General features: G+C 45.3%; 1 protein-coding gene across 1 annotated transcript in view; it reads left to right on the top strand.

Moving 5' to 3' along the window:
* The first annotated feature begins 216 nt into the window (after positions 1-216).
* The window catches only part of Cdh3 (cadherin 3), a 46054-nt gene continuing 23253 nt past the window's right edge, over positions 217-23017 (top strand). Inside the window, exons 1-2 of the mRNA XM_051201336.1 lie at positions 217-601; positions 830-950. Coding sequence (XP_051057293.1) covers positions 554-601; positions 830-950 — 169 coding nt within the window. The 5' untranslated portion in view covers positions 217-553. The remainder of the gene's footprint in view (positions 602-829; positions 951-23017) is intronic.

Here is a 23017-nt window from a genome sequence, read left to right as displayed (position 1 = left end):
GGAGAAAGTGGCAGAGGACAGACCCCGCCTGTAGCTGGTGCGAAGACACGCCCTGCCTCCATCAAAGCTTTGAACACCATGCCTCGGGCAGCATGAATGGGGAGTCTCTGGGTTCCTCCCCCCCTCCCCCCGAGTTTCAGATGCGTCTCCACTTTTTTTCCGTTGCAGTTGCCAGCAATGGAATATTTGTCTTCCCGTACTGCGGAGACTGAAGTGGAGTGGATTAGGAGTTTTGTTTTGTTATACTATCTTCCAGCGAAGCCAGAACCTTCGAGAGCCACGGGGTACCTTTCAGGAGTAGTTCCAGAAGAGCAGGGAGGATGGAGGAGGGAAGCAGGGAGGAACCCTAGGGGCTTCACTGGTGCCTTTGGCAGGCGAGTCACGGCCCCACCTGCGAGGGGCGGGACCTTGTGACGTTTGACCAATCAGCAGCTACCTGAGCGCACCTGGCCTCCTCCCGCGGGCTCCAGCGAGCTGCGGTGCTCAAAGCTCTACCAGGAGCTTAGCGGAGTAGGTCCCTACCGTCGCGGCAGCCTCTTACTTCCCTCCAGGCATGGGACTCCTTTGTGGGCCACTCGCCTCCCTGCTCCTCCTGCTTCAGGTACCACAGTGCCTTGTCCTAGTCCTAACCCAGATTGCTCCCTGGAGGGCGGGCGGGGTTCTCCCGCTGCGGGTGTCGGGCGGGGGTGGTGGGGGTACGGACCTCAAGGCTGTGTTCCTTGGGGCCAAGATTGTCTCGGAACCCCACCGAGGGTGGACTCCCAAGGATGGGTGTGCAGAACCGGGCACGCCTGTGACTCAGCCTCCCTCTTAACCCTTCTGCTCTCAGACACAGGTTTGCTGGCTACCAAGCTTGGCCTCCGAGCCCTATCTGACGGACTTCGGGGAGGCTGAAGTGACCTTGAAGGTGGGAGGAACTGATCTGGAGCCCAGCCAAGCATTGGGGAAAGGTAAGACCCTCCTGGAGCCAGCCCGGATGGAACCTCTGTGCAGAAGACCACATTTGGTCTACTTTGCTGTGGCTCTCCGGTGGAGTGTCTGGACCGGAGCTGGAGACGTGTGGGGCCACCTCACATCCTGAGTAAGCGCAGAAAGCGGCTCCCGGGCTGAAATGGGCTCGAGAAGAATGAGGAACGGTGCACCCACTAATGCCCAGCTCCTCCTTGCCCCGCAGCCGTTGCTTGTCTTGACCTCTTAGAGCGTCGCGGCAGAGCCCCTCACCCAGCCCCGACGTGGAAAACCTCCCGCGCCCGCCACAGCTGAGGAATGCACAATGCACATTCTTCCCACAACCCCCGCGCAGGTGTGGGGATGAGCGGTGCCCCGGGCAGCCCCCTTCGCCCCTCTCGGGCCCCCTTTGTGAACCGAGCTTTGTGTCTCCGACAGACAGACCGGGTCTGTTTCTTTTCTCGGAGCTGCCCTCCCTGCCCCCCTTCTCCCCGGGCTGGAATGCACTTTTAACCCTGCCCTTCCCGGAGAGCCTGCGCCCCTGCAGCGGCCTGCGAATGGCCTGGCACACCTGGGAGAAGGCCACCACGCACGGGAGGCACACTAGGTGCTGCATTCCAAGCGTCTTGGAAGTAGGATGTTAGATCACTTGGGGGTTGGGGGTGCATCTGCGTCCCAAGCCGGCCGGAGACTGTGAGTGAACGATCAAAGCTCATTTTGATCTTTCTGTTGCACTTTTCTCCATTCAAGTTAAAGAAAACTTGAAAGTGGAGGGTCATTTGGTGCTGAGAACCCGCCGTGCCATGAGACCCGAGCTTCTACCAGCTGGTAGGGGCTCCTGACTAGAGAAAGGACAATGGAGTTGTCTCTGTAGATCAAACCCACGTTTTTAAACCAGGAGTAACTTGGGATCCTTGAATGAAGTTCCAGAGAACTTTTGCAAGCGTTTTTCTGGGGAGGGGATCTATAGTTAAAACTGCTTTCACAACACTTGCCACCTAGCATTTTTATAGTGCCCCCATCAAACACCCTGCATATACACATGTCCACAGTTTGAATCTGGGGCTGTCAAAGCTTAAGGGCAGAATGCCTCTCCTTTGTTTCTCAAAAAAATAAATAAATAAGTGAGGCTCTTGAGTCTGTAGAACTCAAAAAAAAAAAAAAAAAAAAAAAAAAACTTTCTCGAATAACTGCAGATTGACAAAATAATTAACGCCCAAGCTAGGCTAGGTTCCTTAAAGGCTTGGCTGTAGGGAGCCAGAGCCCAGGCATTAAGAGGCTATGCCTCATAAACTTTAAATTCTTGCACATGGGTTTATTACTGTCGGCCTAACAAACTGCAACTGAGCCAACCTGTAAAAATGTTAACTTGGGCAGGTCCCCAAATTCAATTCCAGTTCCCTGAGGAAGCTCTGTGGCTAACCAGACCTCTGCCAAATCCACCCCTCAACCCCACCCCACCATCACATTCTCTGCTATATTATTTCTAGAGCAGGTATGGCTTTGAGTTATGAATGTCTTCCTTACTGAAGCAATATACATACATATATACATACATATGTATATCTATCAGATTAGCTGTCACTTTTTTTGGCTCTAGGTTGTGAGGAAGTGCTGATCAGGTTTTTGATTACTTAGTTGAGTTGGCCAGTGCTTCCTGGTGATGTCACAAATTTTAACACTTTTTTTTTTTTCCTGAGGAAATTCTTCATTCTCGGATGTGGTTTATGATTGTGAAAATGGTAGATTTGTGCCAAGAATGCACCTGGTTTATAAAACAAAGAATGGGCTAATGTGCTTGGCATGGCCTGATTTTCCCTGCATACATTACTGACTCTTGGGGTAGACTTCCCTAGAAATAGGAAGTCACTGTGGTTTTTAAGTAAGAGCGAGGTTCTGGGCTGGTATGGTGCTAGTATGTTGAGACTCTCCAAGCTTGTAATCCTAGCTACCCCAGAGGCTGGGACAGGATCCTTCGGCCCTGGGAATTGAGGGCCAACATAGAAAATGTAGCAAAATCGCAACTCTCTCTTTTTTAAAATTAGTTTGGTGTGGTGGTGCATATCTCCAATATCAACACTCAGGAAGCAGAGGCAGGTGATCTCTAAGTTTGAGGCCAGCCTGGTCTCCAGAGTGAGTTCCATGCTAGCCAAGGTTAAACCCTATCTTAAAAAACGAAAAACCCAAAACAATATTATTTGTGGCCAAGGTGCATCCAGGAGTCTATTCTCTCCTTCCTCTATGGTTTCCGGAGATTGAACTCAAGTTTTCAGGCTTGCCCAGCCTGGTTTTTCATCTGCTGAGCCAACTCAGTACCCTTAGTGTGTGTGTGTGTGTGTGTGTGTTTGAGAGTGAGAGAGAGCCTGCATGTATGTATGTGTACCATATGTGTGCTCACAGAGGCCAGAAGAGGGCATCAGGTCTCTGGAACTGAAGGTACAGGGCTTGTAAGCCACCAGATACGAGTGCTGGGAGCTGAACCCAAGTCCCAGGAGCAACAGGTCTTAACCACCTGAGCCATCTCTCTAACTCAAGATTTCATATCGTTTGTTGTTTTGTTTTTTGAGATAGGGTCTCTCTGTGTAGCTCTCTGACTGTCCTGGAACTTGCTCTGTAGACCAGGCTGGCCTTGAACTCACAGATATCCACCTGCCTCTGCCTCCAGAGTGCTGGGACTAAAGGCGTACACCCCTCTCACCCCGCTCCTACTCCCTAAATCCCCCACCCCCGCAAGATTCCATCTCTTTGAAAAGAAAATAAAGACAGTTGTGGGTATAGCTCAGTGGCAGGATGAGGCTTTGGGTTTAATCCTTAGCACTGCAAACTACTTTTTCAATTTTTTATTTAACTTTATTTTATGTGCATTGGTGTGAAGGTGTTAGTTCTCCTAGAACTGGAGTTAACAGACAGTTATGAGCTGCCATGTGGGTGCTGGAGATTGAACCTGAGTCCACTGGAAGAGCAACCAGTGCTCTCAACTGCCAAAGCATCTCTCCAGCCCCTGCAAAACTAAAATTTGAAAATTGAAATAAATGAAACCCCCAAACAACAACAAAAATATGTAAGTCTTATTCCCCAGTGCTCCTCATGGTCTTCAGCTGCTAAGGTGTTCCTACTTAGCTGCCTTCACCCTAGTTCCCACTTTGAGAACATCAATGTCCCTGGATCTGACAAGGTTGAAAGGGTTATCCTGCGGGTACATACAAACCCTCAAGTTTGGCCGAACAAACAATACTTTCCATATTACAATTGTCCCTCCTTGCCCCTGGGTTAGGAATATTACAAGCAGCTATGAAGTTGAGCTCAAAGAAATGATCTGGTATAATTAACACCTTGTTTGTGCATGCCTTCTTCTTCAAAGTCCTACAGCTCTGAGCTTGCTTTACCCTCCTATCATTCCCTTGAAGCAGTGAAGGTGGATATTAAATACTTTGAGGTCTTAATCTCAGAGTTGGAACTTGAGAAACCCCATAGCCAAATCCTGCCAGAAGCTTTAAAGATGGAGAAACAAAGGTACAGCTTCCTGGTTTTAATTTGTTCAACAGTTCCTAAACATCTTTGAGGCTCCCAGACAGAATTTACTTCCTGTTACCTGCCCAAGACCCAGTAGGTCCACTGGAAAAAATCAAGACTGCCTTTGCCAAGGTCAGCATAGTTTTTGCCCCCCCCACCCCCGTCCCTCTTTTTTTTTCAAGATAAAGTCCATTATGTAGCCTTGGCTAGCCCAGAACTATGTAGATCAGGCTGTCTTTGGACTTGTAGAGATCTTCCTGCCTCTGTTCCCATACTCAGCTGGCCAACCCATTTTACAAAAGAAACTAATGGTTGTGACTTTATCACATTCATTGTTGCAGTGCCCAGCTAGGATTTGAAGAATTTTCTGACTCAGAGTTGTGTGGGAGGAAGAATCAGAATGAATGCTGGGTCTCCAATCCCTACTCCTATGAGCACTTAGTCTTTTGTTTCTTTGTTTGGTTGTTGTAGTTGTTGTTTTAGTTGTAAGCCTTGCCTTTAATGTCTCAGCCATCTCTCCAACCCTTGTTTTTTCAGTTTTTTTGAGACAGGGTCTTACTATGTAACCATGGCTGGCCTGGAATTCACTATTTAGTCCAGACTGACCTCACCAAGACCCACCTGCTCTGCCTTCTGCCTCTTGAGTGCTGGTACTAAAGGCTTATGTCACCATGCTCAGCTAGTCAGATCTGTTTTTATTGTAGGATTTTCTTCCAAAAATATTTCTCCATGGGGAGACAGTCTCTCAGGGTCCTAGTATTAGGAGTGCTCTAAAGAAGTTAATCTGGAAGGAAAGATAACAGGGCTGTGTCCCCTATTCTGGCCCCTCCCATTGGGGGCTCCCTAGTCCTTCAAGTGTGATCTGAGAGCAGAGATGAAGAAGTGAGAGGAGGAAACTTGTGGGGTGTGAGTGCAGTGGTCAGAAGTGAGGGACCACAGCCACCTACCCATATTTGATGTTGAGCCATTGAGAGAAACAGCTTCATGACGTTGGTAAAAGACACCCAGGTCCTAATTGTGACCCACTCGGCAGTATCAACCAACTCTTAGGAAGCCTTTTGGTGACATAGGAAGTTTCAACATTCACTAATGAACTTGACTGACCTGAGTTTAAGATGGTTGTGTTTAGCTCAGCTATTACTATAAAAAACCACCCTTTAGTTTGGACTTACAGTTTATTCTTTCAGTAAATGTGTAGTCAATATCTGCTTGTTTCCAGGTCTGTCCTAGAATTGCATCTAACAGTGAATGAATTAAATAGTCCCTGCCTTTGAGACGCTTACTGTCTGGTGTGAGCTGTTTTTTAGTGCTATGGCTGCCTTGCAAAGCAGGTACTGGTACCTTCCCCTTAGATGTAAAATGGAGTCTTTGGGGCAGTCAGCAGTAAGTCCAGAATGTAAATCCTGGTTGGCTCCTTCCATAGCCCAAGGGGATTCTGTAGTGCCCCATAAATCTGCCTCAGAGGAATGAATGGTAGGGAACTGGGGTTTGGAACCCCGCCAGCTGCCTGCCTGGCTTAGCAAGGGGGAGGGCTGGTTACTGAAGACTCTGCCCTATATCACCATCCATTGTGTCAGGGGAGCAGGTCTCAAACCTCTAGTCACCTCTCATAGCACTCTGTTCCTAGGTTACCCAGAATGAGTGTTCTTAACCTCCCTACTATATCAGGAAAGTGTCGCTTACGATGGACAGTGAGTAATTAGGGCCAGAAGCTTAAGTTCTGTAAAATGTTTGAACTGGGTATGACAGGAGGGTAGAAGGCCTCCCCTGTCAAGATCAAAAAAACTTCTGTCCTGATGCCAAACAGTCCCTATTAAGAGACTTGATGTTGAAGAGTAACATATATTGAGGATTGGCAAGATGGCAGCACATAAGGCACTTGTCTCCAAGACAAATTCAGAGACCTGAATTTGATCTCTGGGACCCACATGGTAGAAGGAGACAACCATTCCTTCTGGTTGTCCTCCTACTTCCATATGCATACCAGGTAATTTGGCTTTCTCTCTTCCTCCTGCCATAACTAACTAAATAAATGTAATGTGTTTATTTATTATTATTTTTTGGTTTTGGGGGACAGGGTTTCTCTATGTCCAGGCTGGCCTTAAACTCACAGAGATCCACTTTCTTCTGCCTCTCAAGTACAGAGATTAATGACATACACTACCAGCACACGGCTAATAAATGTAATTTAAAGAAAAGAATAAATTTGTAAAGGTAAGTGCCAAATTAATTAGCATTTTGGCATCACCAGCTTAAAATGCCTGTGTACCTAACACACAGACCAAGAAATGGCATCACTAGTAATTCAGATTACTACCAGCTAGCTACCTGTCTCTCAAGATGACTACTATTTTGATCTCTGATACTGTAGATAAATTTACCTGCATTAGAACTGTTTTATATACTCTTCCTGCAATCCCAGCACTTGGGAACTAATGGCAGGAAGATCAGAAGTTCTAGGTCACCCTCAACCTAGGATATATGGAACCTTGTCTCTTATATTTTTGGTTGTGAGCCTAGCCTTTAATGGCTGAGCCATCTCTCCAGCCCGAAACCTTGTCTCAAAAAACAAATGGGCCAACAAGTGATGATAGTGCATGCCTTTAATCCTGCACTTGGGAGGCAGAGGCAGGCAGATCTCTGTGAGTTCCAGGCCAGCCTGGTATATAAGAGTGAGTTCCAGGAGTGGCTTCAAAACTACAAACAGAAACCCTATCTCAAAAAACAAATGGGCCAATGATATGTTTTAGCAGATAAAGACACCTCCTGTCAAACTTGAGTTCAGTCCCTGGAATCCACATGGTGGAAAGTGAGAATCGACTCCTTCAAGTTGTCGTCTGACCTCCTGTGTGAACATGCTGTGATGTTCACACACAGAACTAAGTAAAAATCTAATAAGAAACAAACAGGAAAGGTCATATAAACTGGGAATGGTGATTCATGGCTGTAATTCTAGCATAGAAGGCAAAGGCAGGAGGGTCTTGAGTTAAGGCTAGCCTGGGCTACATAGTAAGACCTCGTGCTAAAGGAAAGGAAAGAAAGATATGAATGAAGTATATGCTCTTGAGTCTGGCTTCTTTCCTTGCCCATATTGAGATCCTTATGATTTGGGTGTGAGTGCACTTGATTCTCACTGTTATATTCCATTATGTGCCCATCTGTGGTTCTACAAGTCTGTCTTGATGGCCATTTGAATAGTTTCTATCTGTGCTTTGGATATTAGTAATAGTATTCTGTACACACACACACAGTTCTTACAGGAACTCAAAGTGCATGCTAGGCAGGTTTTTTGCCACTAAGATACATACCCCTATTCCCTCATGAACTTCATTTTTTTTTTTTTTTTCCTTTTTGAGACAGAGTATCATAATGTTGCCCTCACATAGTCTGGGCTGACCTTGAACTCACAGAGATCTACCTACCTCAACCTCCCGACTGCTAGGGCTAAAGATGTGTGTCACCATGCTCAGCCCATGAAGATTTTTGTTCCTATATTCTGTTAAACCTATGTCCCTTTCTGAACACATTTTCTGGGTTAACCCTGGATCTCCTGTGCATCCCAGTACTGTGTGGTATTGTTCTCTATTCTAACACAGCTGCTATCTTCTGGATGCTCTTACTCTCCTAGACTGGTTTTTCATATGGCTGAGTGCTAAGGAGACAGTAGCTTTTTAGTATGTTTTTGGTTCTTTACTTTGGGAGAGACTCTCATCCTATGTTTGCTATTAAGCTAAAGATTACTCTTTTTCCCTACATTAGGGAGAAAGCCTGTCTTAATCACTGTTCTATTTCCATGAAGACACACCATGACCAAGGTGGCTTTTAAAAGAAAGCATTTAATTAGGGTCTCTCTTACAACCTCAGAGGGTTAGTCCATGACCATCATGTCGGGGAGTGTGAGGGCAGGTAGACATAGTGCTGGAGCAGTAGCTGAAAGCCTACATCTGATCCATAAACTGGAGACAGGCAGACTGGGCCTGGTGTGACCCACCCCCCAGTGACACACATCCTCTAACAAGGCCACACCTCCTAATCCTTCCTAAACAGTTCACCAACTAGGAATCAGACATTCAAATATGAGCCTATGGGAGTCATTCCCATTCAAACCACTACAAAGCCTGACAAGGGCTATGGCTCTCTAGGCAAGGATTTATATGCTAGCCAGGGCAAGGAAGGGCAGCAGCTTTCTCATTTTGTCCTATGGTTCCAGTTCACCCCCTCATTATAGAAGCAGTGAAGTGTCTGAGAGCTAAAGCCGAGTTGAAATGGTCATTTGGCCCACCAGTGCCTGCACAGATACTTGGTGTAAGATATTCAGAGGTTAACAAGACCCATAGCTTCTTGTGAGCTCCCAGTTAGAAATACACACAGGTTAGTCTCCAATTATAATAGTTAATCCTCAATTCAACACCCACCCCATCCCTCACCCTACTTTAGACAGGCTCTCACTATGTAATCCAGGCTAGCCTCATAGTCATGATCCCTTTTCTCAGCCTCCTTAGTGCTGGGATTGCAGTATGTGCCGGGTTCTGATCTAGGTGCTAGGGATACATTAGTGAACAGATATACAAAACCCCCAAGCTTCAAAGACTACTTTGAAAAGTGGAGACAGGCAAAATAAGTATTGGGGCGGGTAGGAATTGAGATGACATTAGATGAGAATAAATACTAGGATGGGACCCGTAGGAAGTGATGTCTTAGAGGCTGGGAAGGAACTAGGCTAGAATGTTGGATGTGAGAGATGTCTGGGAGTGATCCTGCAGGTGGTCAGCATGGATTCCAGGACTAAATCATTTCATATGGCTGGGAAGGTGGGGAGAGCAAGTGAGAGCTGTTTAGGGTTGTCTGAGCCTCACCCAAGGCAGCAAGGTAATGTTCAGGAAAGGCAGGCCAGATGTTTAGGTACTGTCATAGCCTTGCTGAAGCCTTTCTCTGAGCCAGGATGCTGAACCCCCATGCTCAGTGACACCCCTTGCCTCTTGTCCCTGGCTTTCTTTAGATCAGAAGATGTTTCGTTCATTGACCCCTCACTTTATTTGGAAAGAGGAACTGGCAAGAAAAGGTTCAGAAGCCATCAGCCTAAATGTCTTCTCTTTTGTTTTTATTGCATTTATTTATTGTGTGTTCATGTGTATGCATGGATGTATGTGTGGAGGAAGTCAGAGGACAGCTTGTAAGAATCAGTTCTCTCTCTCTGCCACGTGGGATCCAGGCATCAAACATAGTTGTCAGGCTTCATGGCAAGCACCTTTATCCACTGACTCATCTTTCCAGCCCCTAAGTGCCACCTCTCAAGAGCTTACTGCTTTCCAGAGTCACACTTTGTACTTTCCAAGTAATAAGCCTCTTTAATCCTCCTAAAAGGGCCCATGGATGAGTGGGTGGAATTGGCCCCGTTTAGCTTGACTGGTAACCCATGTTTGTAATTTTGTAACTTACCCAGTGTCATCTATCAGAAAGTTGTGGAATCAGGCTTTGAAGCCCCCTAAGCATACAGTTCTAAGCATGTGGGAATCCAAGTGGTGAACACTATTGGGGGTCCTCTGACCCCAGACAAGCTTGGGGAAGATTGGAAATAGTTAACTTCTGACTCAGGAGCCTTGAATTCCTGTTCCCTCCCCTGGCCTCTGTTAATTACCAGGAACTGGAGTGGTGAGGGCGAACACTTCCGTCCAACAGCTCTGGCATCTCCTTTAGGATAGGGGAGTGGGGTTCAGATACCACGCCTGTTAGGGCTCAGGCTGACATTCTTAGTAGACACTGCCACTGGCTGTTCATCCTCTGCCTCTGCTTGACTCACCCCTGGCCCTGGACAGTAGAGCTGGAGAGACCCCACCCCCCTTTTTCTCCAAACCTCATGGTTCTGGGTTCCCAGGAGCTTTAGCAACGATGGTCTAGAAACTACAATACCTACCTAGTCTGCAGGCTGCAGCTACCACGGTCCTACTAAGAAATGCCTCATCCTAGGAAAGCAAGTCCAGGGAACAGCTTCCTTTCTCTGAGACCGCTTCTTTGAACTCACAGCTTTGGCCTTGTCACTGACTCAGCATCAGAGATGGCTCAGAGCCACACAGCCAGGTGGTGGGGGAACCTGACTCAATGAGAGAGATGGTGGGCCCTCTCAGGGCTTCAATAGAGCTCTGGACTGGGGAGGTGTAATCCCAGGCCTTCCTCTCCCCACTTCTTCCTCTCCCCTCAGGATTCCTTTGCTCATTTGAGAGTGCTTAAAGGGATAAGCATTGTGGGACTTGCTGGGGATCCTAGTACTTGAAAAGTGAGGAAGGAGAATAGAGGGAGGCTGGAAACTGGTGTGATGGTACATGCCAGTAATTCTAATACCCAAGAGTCTGAGGTAGAAGACTGGGTAGAGCAGCCTGCTCTACCCAGTAAGACTTTGTCCCGATGAATATATAAATAGACTGCCTAAGAGGGCTGGAGGTACAACTAGCTTAGTGGTAGAGTGCGTGATTACCAAGTCTTTGGTCCCCTAGAATTCTATGCATAGGGGTGCATGTACATATTTCTAAAAGTTTCTCTTAACTCTTGAGACAGAGTATTACTATGTAATACTGGCCTGGATCTGGAGACCTTCCTACTGCAGCCTCCTAATTGGAAGAATTGCATTCATGCCCTACCAAGCCTGGCTTTCGTTCTCAAACTTGAGGCCCATAGCCCTTTCCTTGATCTGTCTTTTGTTGTTGTTATATGTGTGCCATAGCAGGCACTTGACCTCTGGAGGTTTCCTTCCACCATGTAGATCCTGGGGATCAAATTCAGGCCAGCAAGCTTGGTGGCAGGCACCTTTACCCAATGACCCATCTCACCGTCCTTGGTCATTTTATAGAGAAATAAGAGCTACCATCTAAACTGAGCATGTAGCATAGGTGGAATCCTAGGGCCCAGGAGGCTGATGTGGAGGGGATCATTCCTTTAGACTCTCCAGCCAGAAGGGACAGACCTAGGGTATACACCTGAGCACTTAAAGGAAGGGGAAGTTTTCCATCTTGATGCTCACCCCAAACTATGTGACCTGAGACAAGTTCCTTTAAGCTCCACCGGGAGGCTCAGAATGCCTCCAGTGCCCTAGGGCTATGAGGAGATAAGGCTCTGCTCAGAAAATTAGAGACCGTTGGAGGGTCTGTGAAAGGTTCCGTGCCCCTGGGCACATCCCAGGTATCCTGTTTCAGACTGACTGCTGGCTGAGCTACCTTCACAGGACAAGCCCTGTCTTGTACCTTCAGGCATAGGGTAAATAGCTGCTTGTGAGCTCCCCATATACAAGCCAGAACAAGACACCAGTCCCACACCCTGCCCTCTCCCTATGGAGTCCCTCAGCCCGCTTCCCAACAGGCTCCCAGGCCTTTTTTTTTTCCCTTGTCCCTTATGATCTTTATTCTCATTCCAGAATTTTCTTGCATTCCCCAGTTTAGACTGAACTCTACTCCCACTGTTTCATCCCTGCCTTTGGCCTCTGAGCCAGTAGTTTGCAAGTTTATCTTATCTCTCTAACCCCTGAGATTTTTAATTAAGCTAGGTACACGTGCTCCCTATAGATAAACATTTTACACTTTCTATGTGACAGCCATGATTCTAAGCCCTTGATATGTCCTAGCTCATTAAAGTCTCAAACCTTGTTTGACTGTCACCCAGTTTTACAGGTGAAGGACTGAAGTCAGTTAAGTGCCCCCCCCCCCAGCACTCCTGACCTCACTGATCTTAGCAGACACAGAGTTTGAATTTAGCAGTCTGACTCTCTGTCAATAGCAGCAAATCATAAATAAATACAGGACAGATAGTTCTTTTTCTAGATCCTACTCACTATGGGCAAGCACAGTTAGTGGCTTAATATATCCCTATTTTGTGGACCTTTTTAATTTTTTAAAGCGTTTATTTATTTGTGTGTATGGACTCCTTGCTGGAGTCAGGTTTTCTCTTTCTGTGGTGTGGGTACCATTGATTGAATTGGGGTCATCAGTCATGGCAGCAAGCTTGTTTACTGCCTGAGCCGTCCTGATGGCCCCATTGTATAGAACTTTTTCTGTAAAAAAATGTGAGCATGCATGCAGGAATTTTTAACAACTGGACTATGTCATGTATATATGTTACTGTACAGCTTGCTTTGCTAGCTTAGAGATGTAGGCATCTTTCCAGATTGTGAAATGCACATCTATCTTGATTTTAACCACTCTGGGGTCTTCTAATGGTAGACGGGACATGATTTATTTGAGCCAGCCCTCTGTTTTTATCTTTTACAGATGTGGTGGTGGGAGGGAACTAGCACAAAAATTGTGAAGTGTTTGGGTTTTTAGAAATCTATCAGGAGTCGCCTTATTAGGAAAGACAGCAGCGGAAAAATGATGGAGTGAACTGTGCTTCTTAATCCCATCCAGACGAACTGAGCTTTTTATGGCCAAACTGTGCAGCAAGCCCAAGATAACGCATCTACACTATTTAAAAATCATTAGTTTTCACAGTAACATTTTTATGACTCCATAATATGAATATTTCCAAAGCATCTGAAATCACAAAGAATCAAGACAGTTTAAAATTGTATGACTTAGAAGTAAACTGCCAAATGTGTTCATGCCGACATTATTTTCTCAGCCACTCAGAGTTTGAAACAGGTTCAAACAGAACAAGAAAGAAAACACATTTTCCCCCTCAAATTTTTCTTTAGACTTCAAATTCTGCTAGCAGGTCTTTTGCTCACTAAAGTTAGTTTGCAGTCTTAAAGTAGACACTCACTTCTGATCTTATTTTCCCTTGAAAGAGGTTTATACATTCTTTCTTAATCCCCAGTTAGTGCTGTGGCAGACAGTCTTACACAGGGCACAGTTGCATTGATGTACAGGGTGCATTCCGGAAAACCTCAAATAATTCGTAACACCCGTGATTTGAGGCGTGTGTTTCCATATGAACAAATGTGAAGCGTGTGCATGGCTCCGGGCAGATGGGAGATTTACAGTTCCACAGCCTCTGCAGCTTAGCAATTGTGTGACTTTCTACATTTTTTTAATACGGGAAATTTGGGGTTTGGGTTTTGTTGGAGTTTTTTTTTTTTTTTTTTTTAAGATTTATTTATTTTCTATGTTGTTCTGCCTGCACGTATGTAAGTGCATCATGTGTGTGCAGAAAAGTCAAAAGAAGGCATGAGATCCCAGGAACTGGAGTTGTAGACAGTTGTGAACCACCGTGTGGGCTCTCGGAACCAAACCCAGGTCCTCTGAAAGAGCAGCCAGAACCCTTCACCTCTGAGTGATCACTCCAACCTCCTAATACAAGGGGGGCTTTGTAGAATAATTTCAAACTTGTTTTTTTATTATTATTATTTATTTTTATTGTGTGTTCAAATATATGTGTGTGTGAGGGGGTCAGATCCCCTGGAACTGGAGTTAGAGACAGTTAAACCCATATGGGTGCTGGGAATTGAACCCAGGTCCTCTGGAAGAGCAGCCAGTATTAACTGCTGAGCCATCTCTGCAGCCCCTCATTTCAAACTTCCACAGTTGAAGTTTGTATAAGGTTTACAAATAATGTGACATGTAGAGTGCTTGAGCTGAGCCTGTTTGCGCACTTATTAGCTGTGGCTCTTGGGTTAGACTCTTTATCTAATCACTGCACCTTAGTTTCTCATTTATGAAATAGAAGTATTAGGGACTGGAGAGGAAGCTCAGTGGTTAAGAACACTGACTGTTCTTGCAGAAGACCCAGGTTCAAGTTCCAGTACCCACATGATGTCCCACAGCCATTCTTAACACAGTTCTGGAGGATTCAGTGCCTCTTCTTACTTCCATAGATACCAGTCACACATGTGGTACACAGATATGCACACAGGCACAGCATTCATACACATAGAATAAAATCTTAAAAAAAAAATAATGTATTTTGAAAATAGAGATACTAGCTTGGCATGATAAGAAATAGAGGAAGGAGGATCAAGAGTTCAAGGCAAGCCTTGGATACATAGTGAATTTGAGCGCAGTTTGGACTACTGAAATACTGTCTCAAAAAATAATAATTAGCTGACTGTAGTAGTGCACACTCTTAATCCTCTAACCCTAACACTTGGGAGACAGAGGCAGGTAGATCTCTGTAAGAAAAACAAAAACAAAACCAAACAAAATAATAATAATTAGGCATGGTAGTTCATGCCCTTTTTTTTTTTTTTTTTAATGATCTCACTGTGTAGTCTGGCTGCTTGGAATTTACTAAGATTTTTTTTTTAGCTCTAGTGCTGAGATTAAATGTGAGCACTGAAAAAGATGAGTATCAGTTCAGGATCCCCAGACCAAGTTCTCTGCACAAAGATTTGTTTACCCCAGTAGGACAGAGGGCAGAGAATCAGAGACAGGAGACAGAGGATGAGGAAGAAGGGGAAAGGGACTGCCTCTGGGTGGAGAGGAGACAAAATGGTACACAGGAAAATGACAGTTTATAAAGGAGCATTAGGATGAGGTGTTTAATTTTAATTGAGCATATTAATTAGTGTAGCCAAAAGGAGGCTTTTGACTACTGGACTTTGATAGCTGGACTTTGGTAGTCATCTTCAGGAGGAGGAGGAGGAGGAAGTAGCTTGGTGGCTAGCTTTAGGGATGTAATCTGTGTAATCTAATGATTTTTAGCAAGGCAGAGGGATTTGGGGAGAAGGGCAATGCTTGCCAGGCCCAGGCTGGCTAGAGTCCCTTCATGCACCACCACACCTGGCTTTGACTCTTGCCTTTAATTCCACTATTTGGGAAGCAGAAGCAGTTGGATCTACATGAGTTCAAGCCCACTCTGGTCTAGTAGCAAGTTACAGGCTAGCCAGGGCTATAGAGTAAAACTTTTGTCTTAGAAAAAAGTTACTACTAATAATAAGCAAAGTAAAATTAGACTACAGTGAGAAAATTAAATAAGTTTGTGTATAAGACCACACGTAGCTACTGATAGGAGGACTCAGGAGATGAAGTTCTGAGGATTGTGAATTTGAGGCCAGCCTTGGTTACATAGTGAGATCTTGTTGTGGGGGGGGGGGAGTGAGGAGGAGTTAGAAAAAGAGGGGAGACAATGAGGCTGGGAAGTGGAGGCAAGGATTGTATATTAATGGTTTTGAGGAGGTTTGTTTGTTTTAAAGATTTACTTTTTAATGTGTATGTATTTGTTGTGCAACAAAAATAAGACAAAAACACCACCAAAGCCCACCCCAGCATGTGACAGCTCAAAAAAGCTGGGAACCTGGAGCTCACTGCATTGCTCATCGGGTTGGACAGTGTCCTTTCCAAGGGACTCTGGTCTAAACCTTACAGGCAGCCCAGCTGGTTTCTGCCTTCTCCAGACAGCTGGCCTGGTCTCAGTCTTCTTGGCAGCTCAGCAGTTTTAAGAGTCTTCTTTGCTGCTGGATTCTGTTTACTCTAATGGGGGGTGGGGGATGAATGTGGTCAGTTTCAGGTACTTCCTGATACTGTCTTGAGTTGTTTACCTTCCTTCTCAAGGAGCTTCCTTGCAGGATGGAATGATTGGCTCTCAAAGGTGACTGCTACAGTATCTATATGTGCCTATATGAGTGTATGTGCATCACGTGTGTGCGCGTGCTACTGCTGGTAGAAGCCAGAAAAGAAGGTCTGAATGGGAAACAGTTACAGGCAGCTGTGAGCAAGCCAGGGTTCTCTGCAGGAGAAATAAGTACTCTTAATCTCTGAGCCATCTCTCTAGCCCTTTTGTTTTTGTTTTCTGAGACAGTCTCAGGTAGATGTGGTTGGACCTGGACTGTACTCTGTGAGCACATGAACTTCCGGTCCTCCCACTATCTGGAGATGCACTGGAACCCCTAAGTGTGCTGGAGACTAACTGCAGTGAAGCTAGTATGGGGATGGGCCTTCCAGCATGCCATGGGATAGCTTCTGGGTTGACCAGAAGCACAGAGGCTCTCAGCCTGCATAGTGGGGTACATTCCCATCATGCTTTTCTGCCCTAAAGCCTCTCCCCATTGGTCTGCTCAGTTCTAGTCTTACTCAACACTGTTCCCTCCCTCTCTCCCTCTCTCCCTCCTCAGCCTTTGGCGTTGGTGTATATAAGTGTGTGCCATCACCACCCGGCATCTTGGTATCCCTTTGTTTAGAAGAAGCCTAGTGGATAGGTTCAAAGGCAGGGAGCCTTCTTTGTTCCAGGGCTTGCCATCCCTCCTCATTTGTGCAGTGTGAAGCTATTAATATTGTATAATTGTTGGACGTGTACTATAAATGACTCTTTGTGACCTTTTCTCTGCTTTGTAGAGCACTGTTTTTCCTTGGGTGGTTTTCTTTTTATAGTGTGTTAGGCTATAGTTTAGATATTTGAATGCCTGTAATACAGCCTAATTAAGCATTCCATTAGAAGGTTATTGAGCTTTTACTCCTAATTAACAGACTTGAGGATCCTCAAAGGTCTGTTTTTTGCCACATCTAGGATAATTTCTGGCACCATACCCAGGTCAAAGGGCTTATTTATGGATTTTTGTTTTGTTTTATTTTTGTTTTTTGAGACAGGGTTTCTCTGTGTAGCTTTGGAGCCTGTCCTGGAACTAGCTCTTGTAGACCAGGCTGGCCATGAACTCACAGAGATCTGCCTGCCTCTACCCCCACCTCAGTGCTGGGATTAAAGGTATGCACCATCAATACCTGGCATTATTTATAGATTTTTAATTAATAGAAGAGTGCTGGTTTACATCCCCACTCATCCCAGCCGTATATAGCAATACTTGGTTCCCCAGTAGTCCACAGTATTTAACCTCTTAATTAGTATTTCTCAGTGTGTTATTTATATATATACAGCTTATCTTAGGAAAATCCCAGCATCTTTCCAGCCAGTTCCACATCCCCCCCCCCCCCGCATGCCTCATGCCCTATCCTACCATTCTTCAGAAGCTTGTTAGCTCTGTAAGGCAGAAATGTCCCCAAACAAACTAGAATAGAGACTTGAAGGCAGTGTCCCCTGCCACTCTCACGGCTGCCATGTGGCCACACCCTGGTCAGGTAGATACTGTCCTTTTCTTCTAGTCAGACACCCAGTATCATCAGGGAGATTGGCCAGGACTGATCACTCTGATGGGTCTTTGATCCTCAGAGAGATCTTTTGTTTTTTTTTATGCCAGAACATGCAACATAATTAGACATTGGAGATATGTAGCATCTTCATATATTTTGCAGCTAAGAAGTCCAATCCCCCCTTTCAAGGGTTTCCTTGGGATTGGGAGGGAATATATCTGGGCATTTCTGACCTAAAGGGAAGCAGACATCCTCAGCACAATAACCATCAGTTTACATAAATCTATTTAAAATGCTTCCTTTCTTCCACAGCTCCAGAGCCTCAGAGACTAGAGTCCTTGTGCCTGAGGTTTACGGTGGTGCCAGTTTAAGATCTGAGGCCAGCCTTCACAGGATGGCTTTTAGAGAGAAGTTCTGAATCTAAGCCAGGGACCCCAGGTTCCATTGAGTGTGTCCTATCTAGAGCAGAAACTGGAGGCTCCAATCTTTGTTGTTGTTCTTGTTAGTTTCTATAGAAACAATCCCAGCTGAAAGCTGTCAGTTTCCTTGGGTCCTGCAGGTACTTCTTCCCTTGTAGGGAAAGCAGACTACAGCAGTCAAATGACTTGGAGGCCTTAGGTGGGTGTAGAAGTCAGAATTGTTTAGGCCTTTGTTTTCCAGCCTTAAAGTTTGAACCATTGCATCATGTATTCATTGGTTCTCATCAGCTCACCTCAGAAAGAGCGTTAACACAAGCCCATTCTTGCCCCCATGGGTTAGCCAAGATGTGTGGCCTTCAAAGCTACCACAGCCAGGAATGGACATCATCTCTCTTTGAGGAAGGCGAGGGCAAAGTAGGATGAGTAATGATGAGACCGGGTTTGGAACTCAGCTTTAGTCTGAGACAGTGGCTCAGACAAAGCTGCTGATTCCAGGATCCAGGAAGCATCAGGGAGGAAGTTGTAATGATCTGCCCCAGGGCTTAAACCCTCAGCAGTTTCTCTGTGATGACAAACTTACAAAGAAAATTACTCAAGTTCTCACAGATGCCCAGCAAGTTTCCCTAGAAAGGTCAGTGTGTCTGTGAGATCTCCATGCTCTACCTCCCCCAGGGAGCCACAGAGACCCCTCCCCCTACAGACAGCCCTTTCAGAGGCAGACTGAGCCAGTTTTCTTCTGTGTTCTTGGGTACTGCGCACCGGCTCTCTCCTGTACTCCACTCTTCATGTGTATTAGTCACAGATAACCTCTGTGCAGGTTGGGAGATTGTTTTTCTGTGGTCAAAAAAAAAAAAAAACAAAAACAAAAACAAAAAACTAGCTAGAGGAGGGTAGGTCCTGGAGAGATAGTCTAGTGGTTATGAGCACTGGCTGCTCTTACAGAGGCCTCAGGTTCAGTTCTGGATACCCACGTGACTGCTCACAGCTATCTGTAATTGCTGTTTCAGAGAATCTCTCGCCCTCTTCTGGCTTCTGAAGGCACTGCGTGACCATTGGGCAAAACACTCATAAAAATTTAAAAGTACACATAAATATTTTTAATTTTTTTTTTAAAAATAAAAAGGCCAGCTGGGTATGGTAGCACATAACCTGTTATCCTAGTACTTGGAAGGCCGAGGCAGGAAAATTACTTGTTTGATGCCAGCCTAGCCTACGTAGTAAGTTCAAGGCCAGCCTGAGCTACATAGCAAACCTTATCTTGAAAAGTTTGGGAACCAGGGAGATGGCTCAGTGGATAAGAGTGCTTGCTCTGCAAGCATGAGGACCTGGGTTTGAACCCCCACATAAAAGTCTGGTTTGGTTGTGTGTGTGTGCAACCCCAGCTAGCGTTGAGAGTGGACACTGGATGGTCCTGAGGGCTTGCTGTCCAGCCAACCTAGCTGGGGCAGGGAGGGGGATAGGGACAGAGGGACGACACAGGGATGAGGATGACACAGTAAGAGACTCTTTTTCAAGGCAATAAGGTAGAGATAGAGAAGACACTTGATATATTGATCTGGCCTCCACATGTGTGTTTATGAGCACACTCACATGTGTGTACCATACACATGTATGGCACACATATATACAGCATACAAAGGGAGCTGATAGAAACCAGGACTTAGATATAGACACTCTGGTTAATAATGCAGAATCAGATTTACCGTACCTTTTACTGAAGGCTTATCCTGGACCAGGCACACATTATTCCCATTTTTCAGATGAGTAGACTGAACTTCCAGGTGCTCACACCATTTCTTGGGCATACAGTTGACAGCCCAAGTCTGCTGGACCTCTAATCTTCACTGACTGCCTCCAAGATTTAAAGTCTGAGCCTGCTGGCTTCTAGCTCTTGGGATTTTCTCTCTCTGAAGCTGTTTCCTGGGGCAGTTCAAGGCAGCCTCCATCCCTTTACCTCCTACAACCTCTTATTTACTTAGTCGCTGGGTTGGAACCTGTAATACCTACCTTGCAGGTGATATTATTTCCCAGGACTGGGAAAGAAAGCACTTAGCTGAGTGTTTCCAGCAGAGTGGGTGTTTGAAGCATGTCCTTGCCTGCCTGAACTCCTGCCCCTTGGTTGTATTCTGCTTCCTGCTGAACGTGGGTTGGAGCTCATATGTCTGGAATATGCAGCCTGCAGGGGAGGCCAAGACACCCATTAATACGTGACTGCTGGCTGTTTGATTGTTGGCACTGTCCCCTCTGAGAATAGATGGACAGCCTAGATACTGAGACGCTAACATCCAGTACCATGTACTAGTGGGAAGTGCCAGGAGACAGAGCAGCAGGGTGTGCTGGCACTCCTTTGGGAGTAATGGGAGTAATTTAGATAATAGGAGGAGGTTTTGCTGGGTTACTGGCTCCTTGCCAGTATGGTGTATTTTAGAGTTGGGAAAGGGCTTAAGGCCTGTGAGTATTGGGGAAGTCATTCGTTCCCTACTGGGTAACCTGAAAAGATAGAGTAGGAGAGCTCCTGGACAGAATGAAAAGAAATCACTGGCACATTGGTGCTAGCTAGAGCCTCTTTTAGTTCAAGAATGGAAAAGAAATTGACTGTTGTGTTTCTTATATCATTTTGAGATAGGAGCTCATATAGCCAAGGATGGCGTCAAACTCCAGCTGACAAAGACAGTAAACTCCTGATCATCCTGCTCCTGCCTCCCACATTCTGGGGTTATAGGCATGTGACATAGTGTTTTAAGTCAGTGTTTTGAACAATACAGCTAGTAACCATGGGACTCCAGAAAGGGCTATGATAGTCATCTTTGTCCTAGCTGCAGGGTTCTTCGCCTAGGATCCTTTTTTTTTTTTTTTTTTTTTTTTTAATTGCTTTTCAGAGATATTAGTGTCAGTGTTTTATAGTTGTTTTTCCATTTTATTTATGGGGGGGGGGGCGGAAGAGGGCATCAGCTCCCATCAAGAGCTGGAGTTACATATGTTTGTGAACCTCCTGACTTAGCTGCTGGTATCTGAACTCCGTTCCTTTGATCAATCAGAAAGTGCTTGTAACCACTGAACCATTTCTCCAGCCCTCAAATGTAGTTTTTAAAGCATGCATATGGACCAGGGGTGTAGCTCATGGGCAGAGTTTTTGCCTGGTAAGGTCCTGGTCAATCCTCATTGTCACAAAAAAAAAAAAAAAATATATATATATATATATATAATAAAGTACAAAGATGAACAAATTAGTGGGAAAACAGATCACACTCTGCCTTTAAAATTTATTAACATTATATGGGATTGTCTCATAGGCTCAGAATAAGGACACCCTTACATCTCTTAGAGCTTATTTTTTTGAGCACTTACCCCTGAGCTAGATCCCTGCCAGCCATTTTCATAACATCTGGTTGGTATTTCGTTGCATGGGTGATGCGCATCTAGGCTGTCTCTGTCCTGTCTCTGTCTCGGCCATGCATTGTTGATTAGTTTATGAATGGTGTAGATGGCCGAGAAAAGTGACTTTGGAGCACCCTGTAGGAAGGAATTCAGACATACTTGTGGATAAGCACTTTTCGAGTGGTATCTAGGTTATGTCACAGATGCACGGGTTACCCCAAGGCAGTTTTTGAATGAATGCCTTGCTGAAGAATCTGACTTTCGACTCTGTCCATGCCTGGGTTCTGACTCTAATTCTGCTCTTTAGCAGTATGGATTTAGGCAAGTCATCTCACCTTGGAGATCAGTTTCCCCTTGGTGAGTGCTAGATGGAGCTGTGTGTGGTTGATGGAGTCATGTTTTGGAGTTTTGATTTGTGTGGTGTTTGTGATGGTTCTGTGAAGTTGAAAGGTGGTGTTCCAAATCTAAGCTTCTAATAAATTAATCCAAGTTCTGCATCAAGACATTGATGCTTACAACTAACAAATTTTTAAAAATAAGAATAATAGATGTCTACGGAGATGGCTCTGTGGTTAAGAGCATACAACGCTCTTGCTAAGGACCCATGTCTGGTTCCCAGCACCCACACTGGGCAGCTTGCAATCACCTATAACTCTAGTCTAGGAGATCTGATGCTCTCTTCTGGCCTCCCCAACACTGCACATGTGTGGTGTACTAACATACATACAGGCAAAACAGCCTTACACATAAGGTAAAAAACTGGCTTAAAAACTTATGTCTGAGCCAGGCGTTGATGACACACGTCTTTAATCCCAGGCAGAGGCAGGTGAATATCTGAATTCCAGGCCAGCCTGGTCTACAGAGCAAGTTCCAGGACAGGCTCCAAAGCAATATAGAGAAACCCTGTCTCGAAAAGCCAAAACAAACAAACAAAACTTATGTCTGCTATTTCTGTAGATGAGGAATAAGGGGAAATGGGAAAACTCTCAGGTGAAAAAGTCATTGTGACTGAGGTGGTTTTGGAAAAGACTCAGGTTTCAGATAGGTCTGGGAACTACTAGCATTTTCATTGCATAGTTAATGAATTTGTTTAACGTCTCAGTTTCCAAGTCCCAAAAATGGGCATTAAAATGTTTCTCATAAGTTGCTTCATGAAGGTGAAATAACAAACTATGAGCTGGAGGACATGATGGTACATGCCAATATTTAAGAAGATTTAGTATTTGTCTTATATCTGTCAATCCTGGTCTGTCTAGGATTAAGGAGATGCAAAATTTCTCAGAAGAGCCTACAAAGGTATGCAATAGAATAAAAGATAGGACCACTTCATGTTTCCTAGGGTCCTGGATCCCTGTGGAATAGAATCACGCCTGACTCCTTTCTTCCCTTTCTCCTCCAAGCCAAGTGTGTTAGCCCAGGACTCCTCAGAGAGGGTATTGTCATGGAGGCAAGGCCACCTCTAAGCAATCTTTGCTTTCCCACTCGTTCATTCCAGCTTTCCAGGAGGATCCTGCCTGGATCTGGGGGCTCTGGGGCTCCTGAAAACTGCACTGGACTCTGTGGACTGCAGGTGACTTGTAACGGTTGTTAAGCCCTGCTGATCCTTCTACTGACTTCATCCACCTCCATAAGCTCTGCCATGTTCCCAGCTTCACACGGTAGAATCATACTACAGAAACTGAAATATGTTGCCCCAGAAAATGCCTTGTGTATATAAATACTTTTGGGCAAAGAGGCAATTAACAAATACCAAAAGAA

Source organism: Phodopus roborovskii, unplaced genomic scaffold, assembly GCF_943737965.1.
Source record: "Phodopus roborovskii unplaced genomic scaffold, PHOROB, whole genome shotgun sequence".
Lineage (NCBI taxonomy): Eukaryota > Metazoa > Chordata > Mammalia > Rodentia > Cricetidae > Phodopus > Phodopus roborovskii.
Note: the sequence above shows the minus strand (reverse complement) of the source record. Positions and strands in the feature narration are given on the sequence as shown.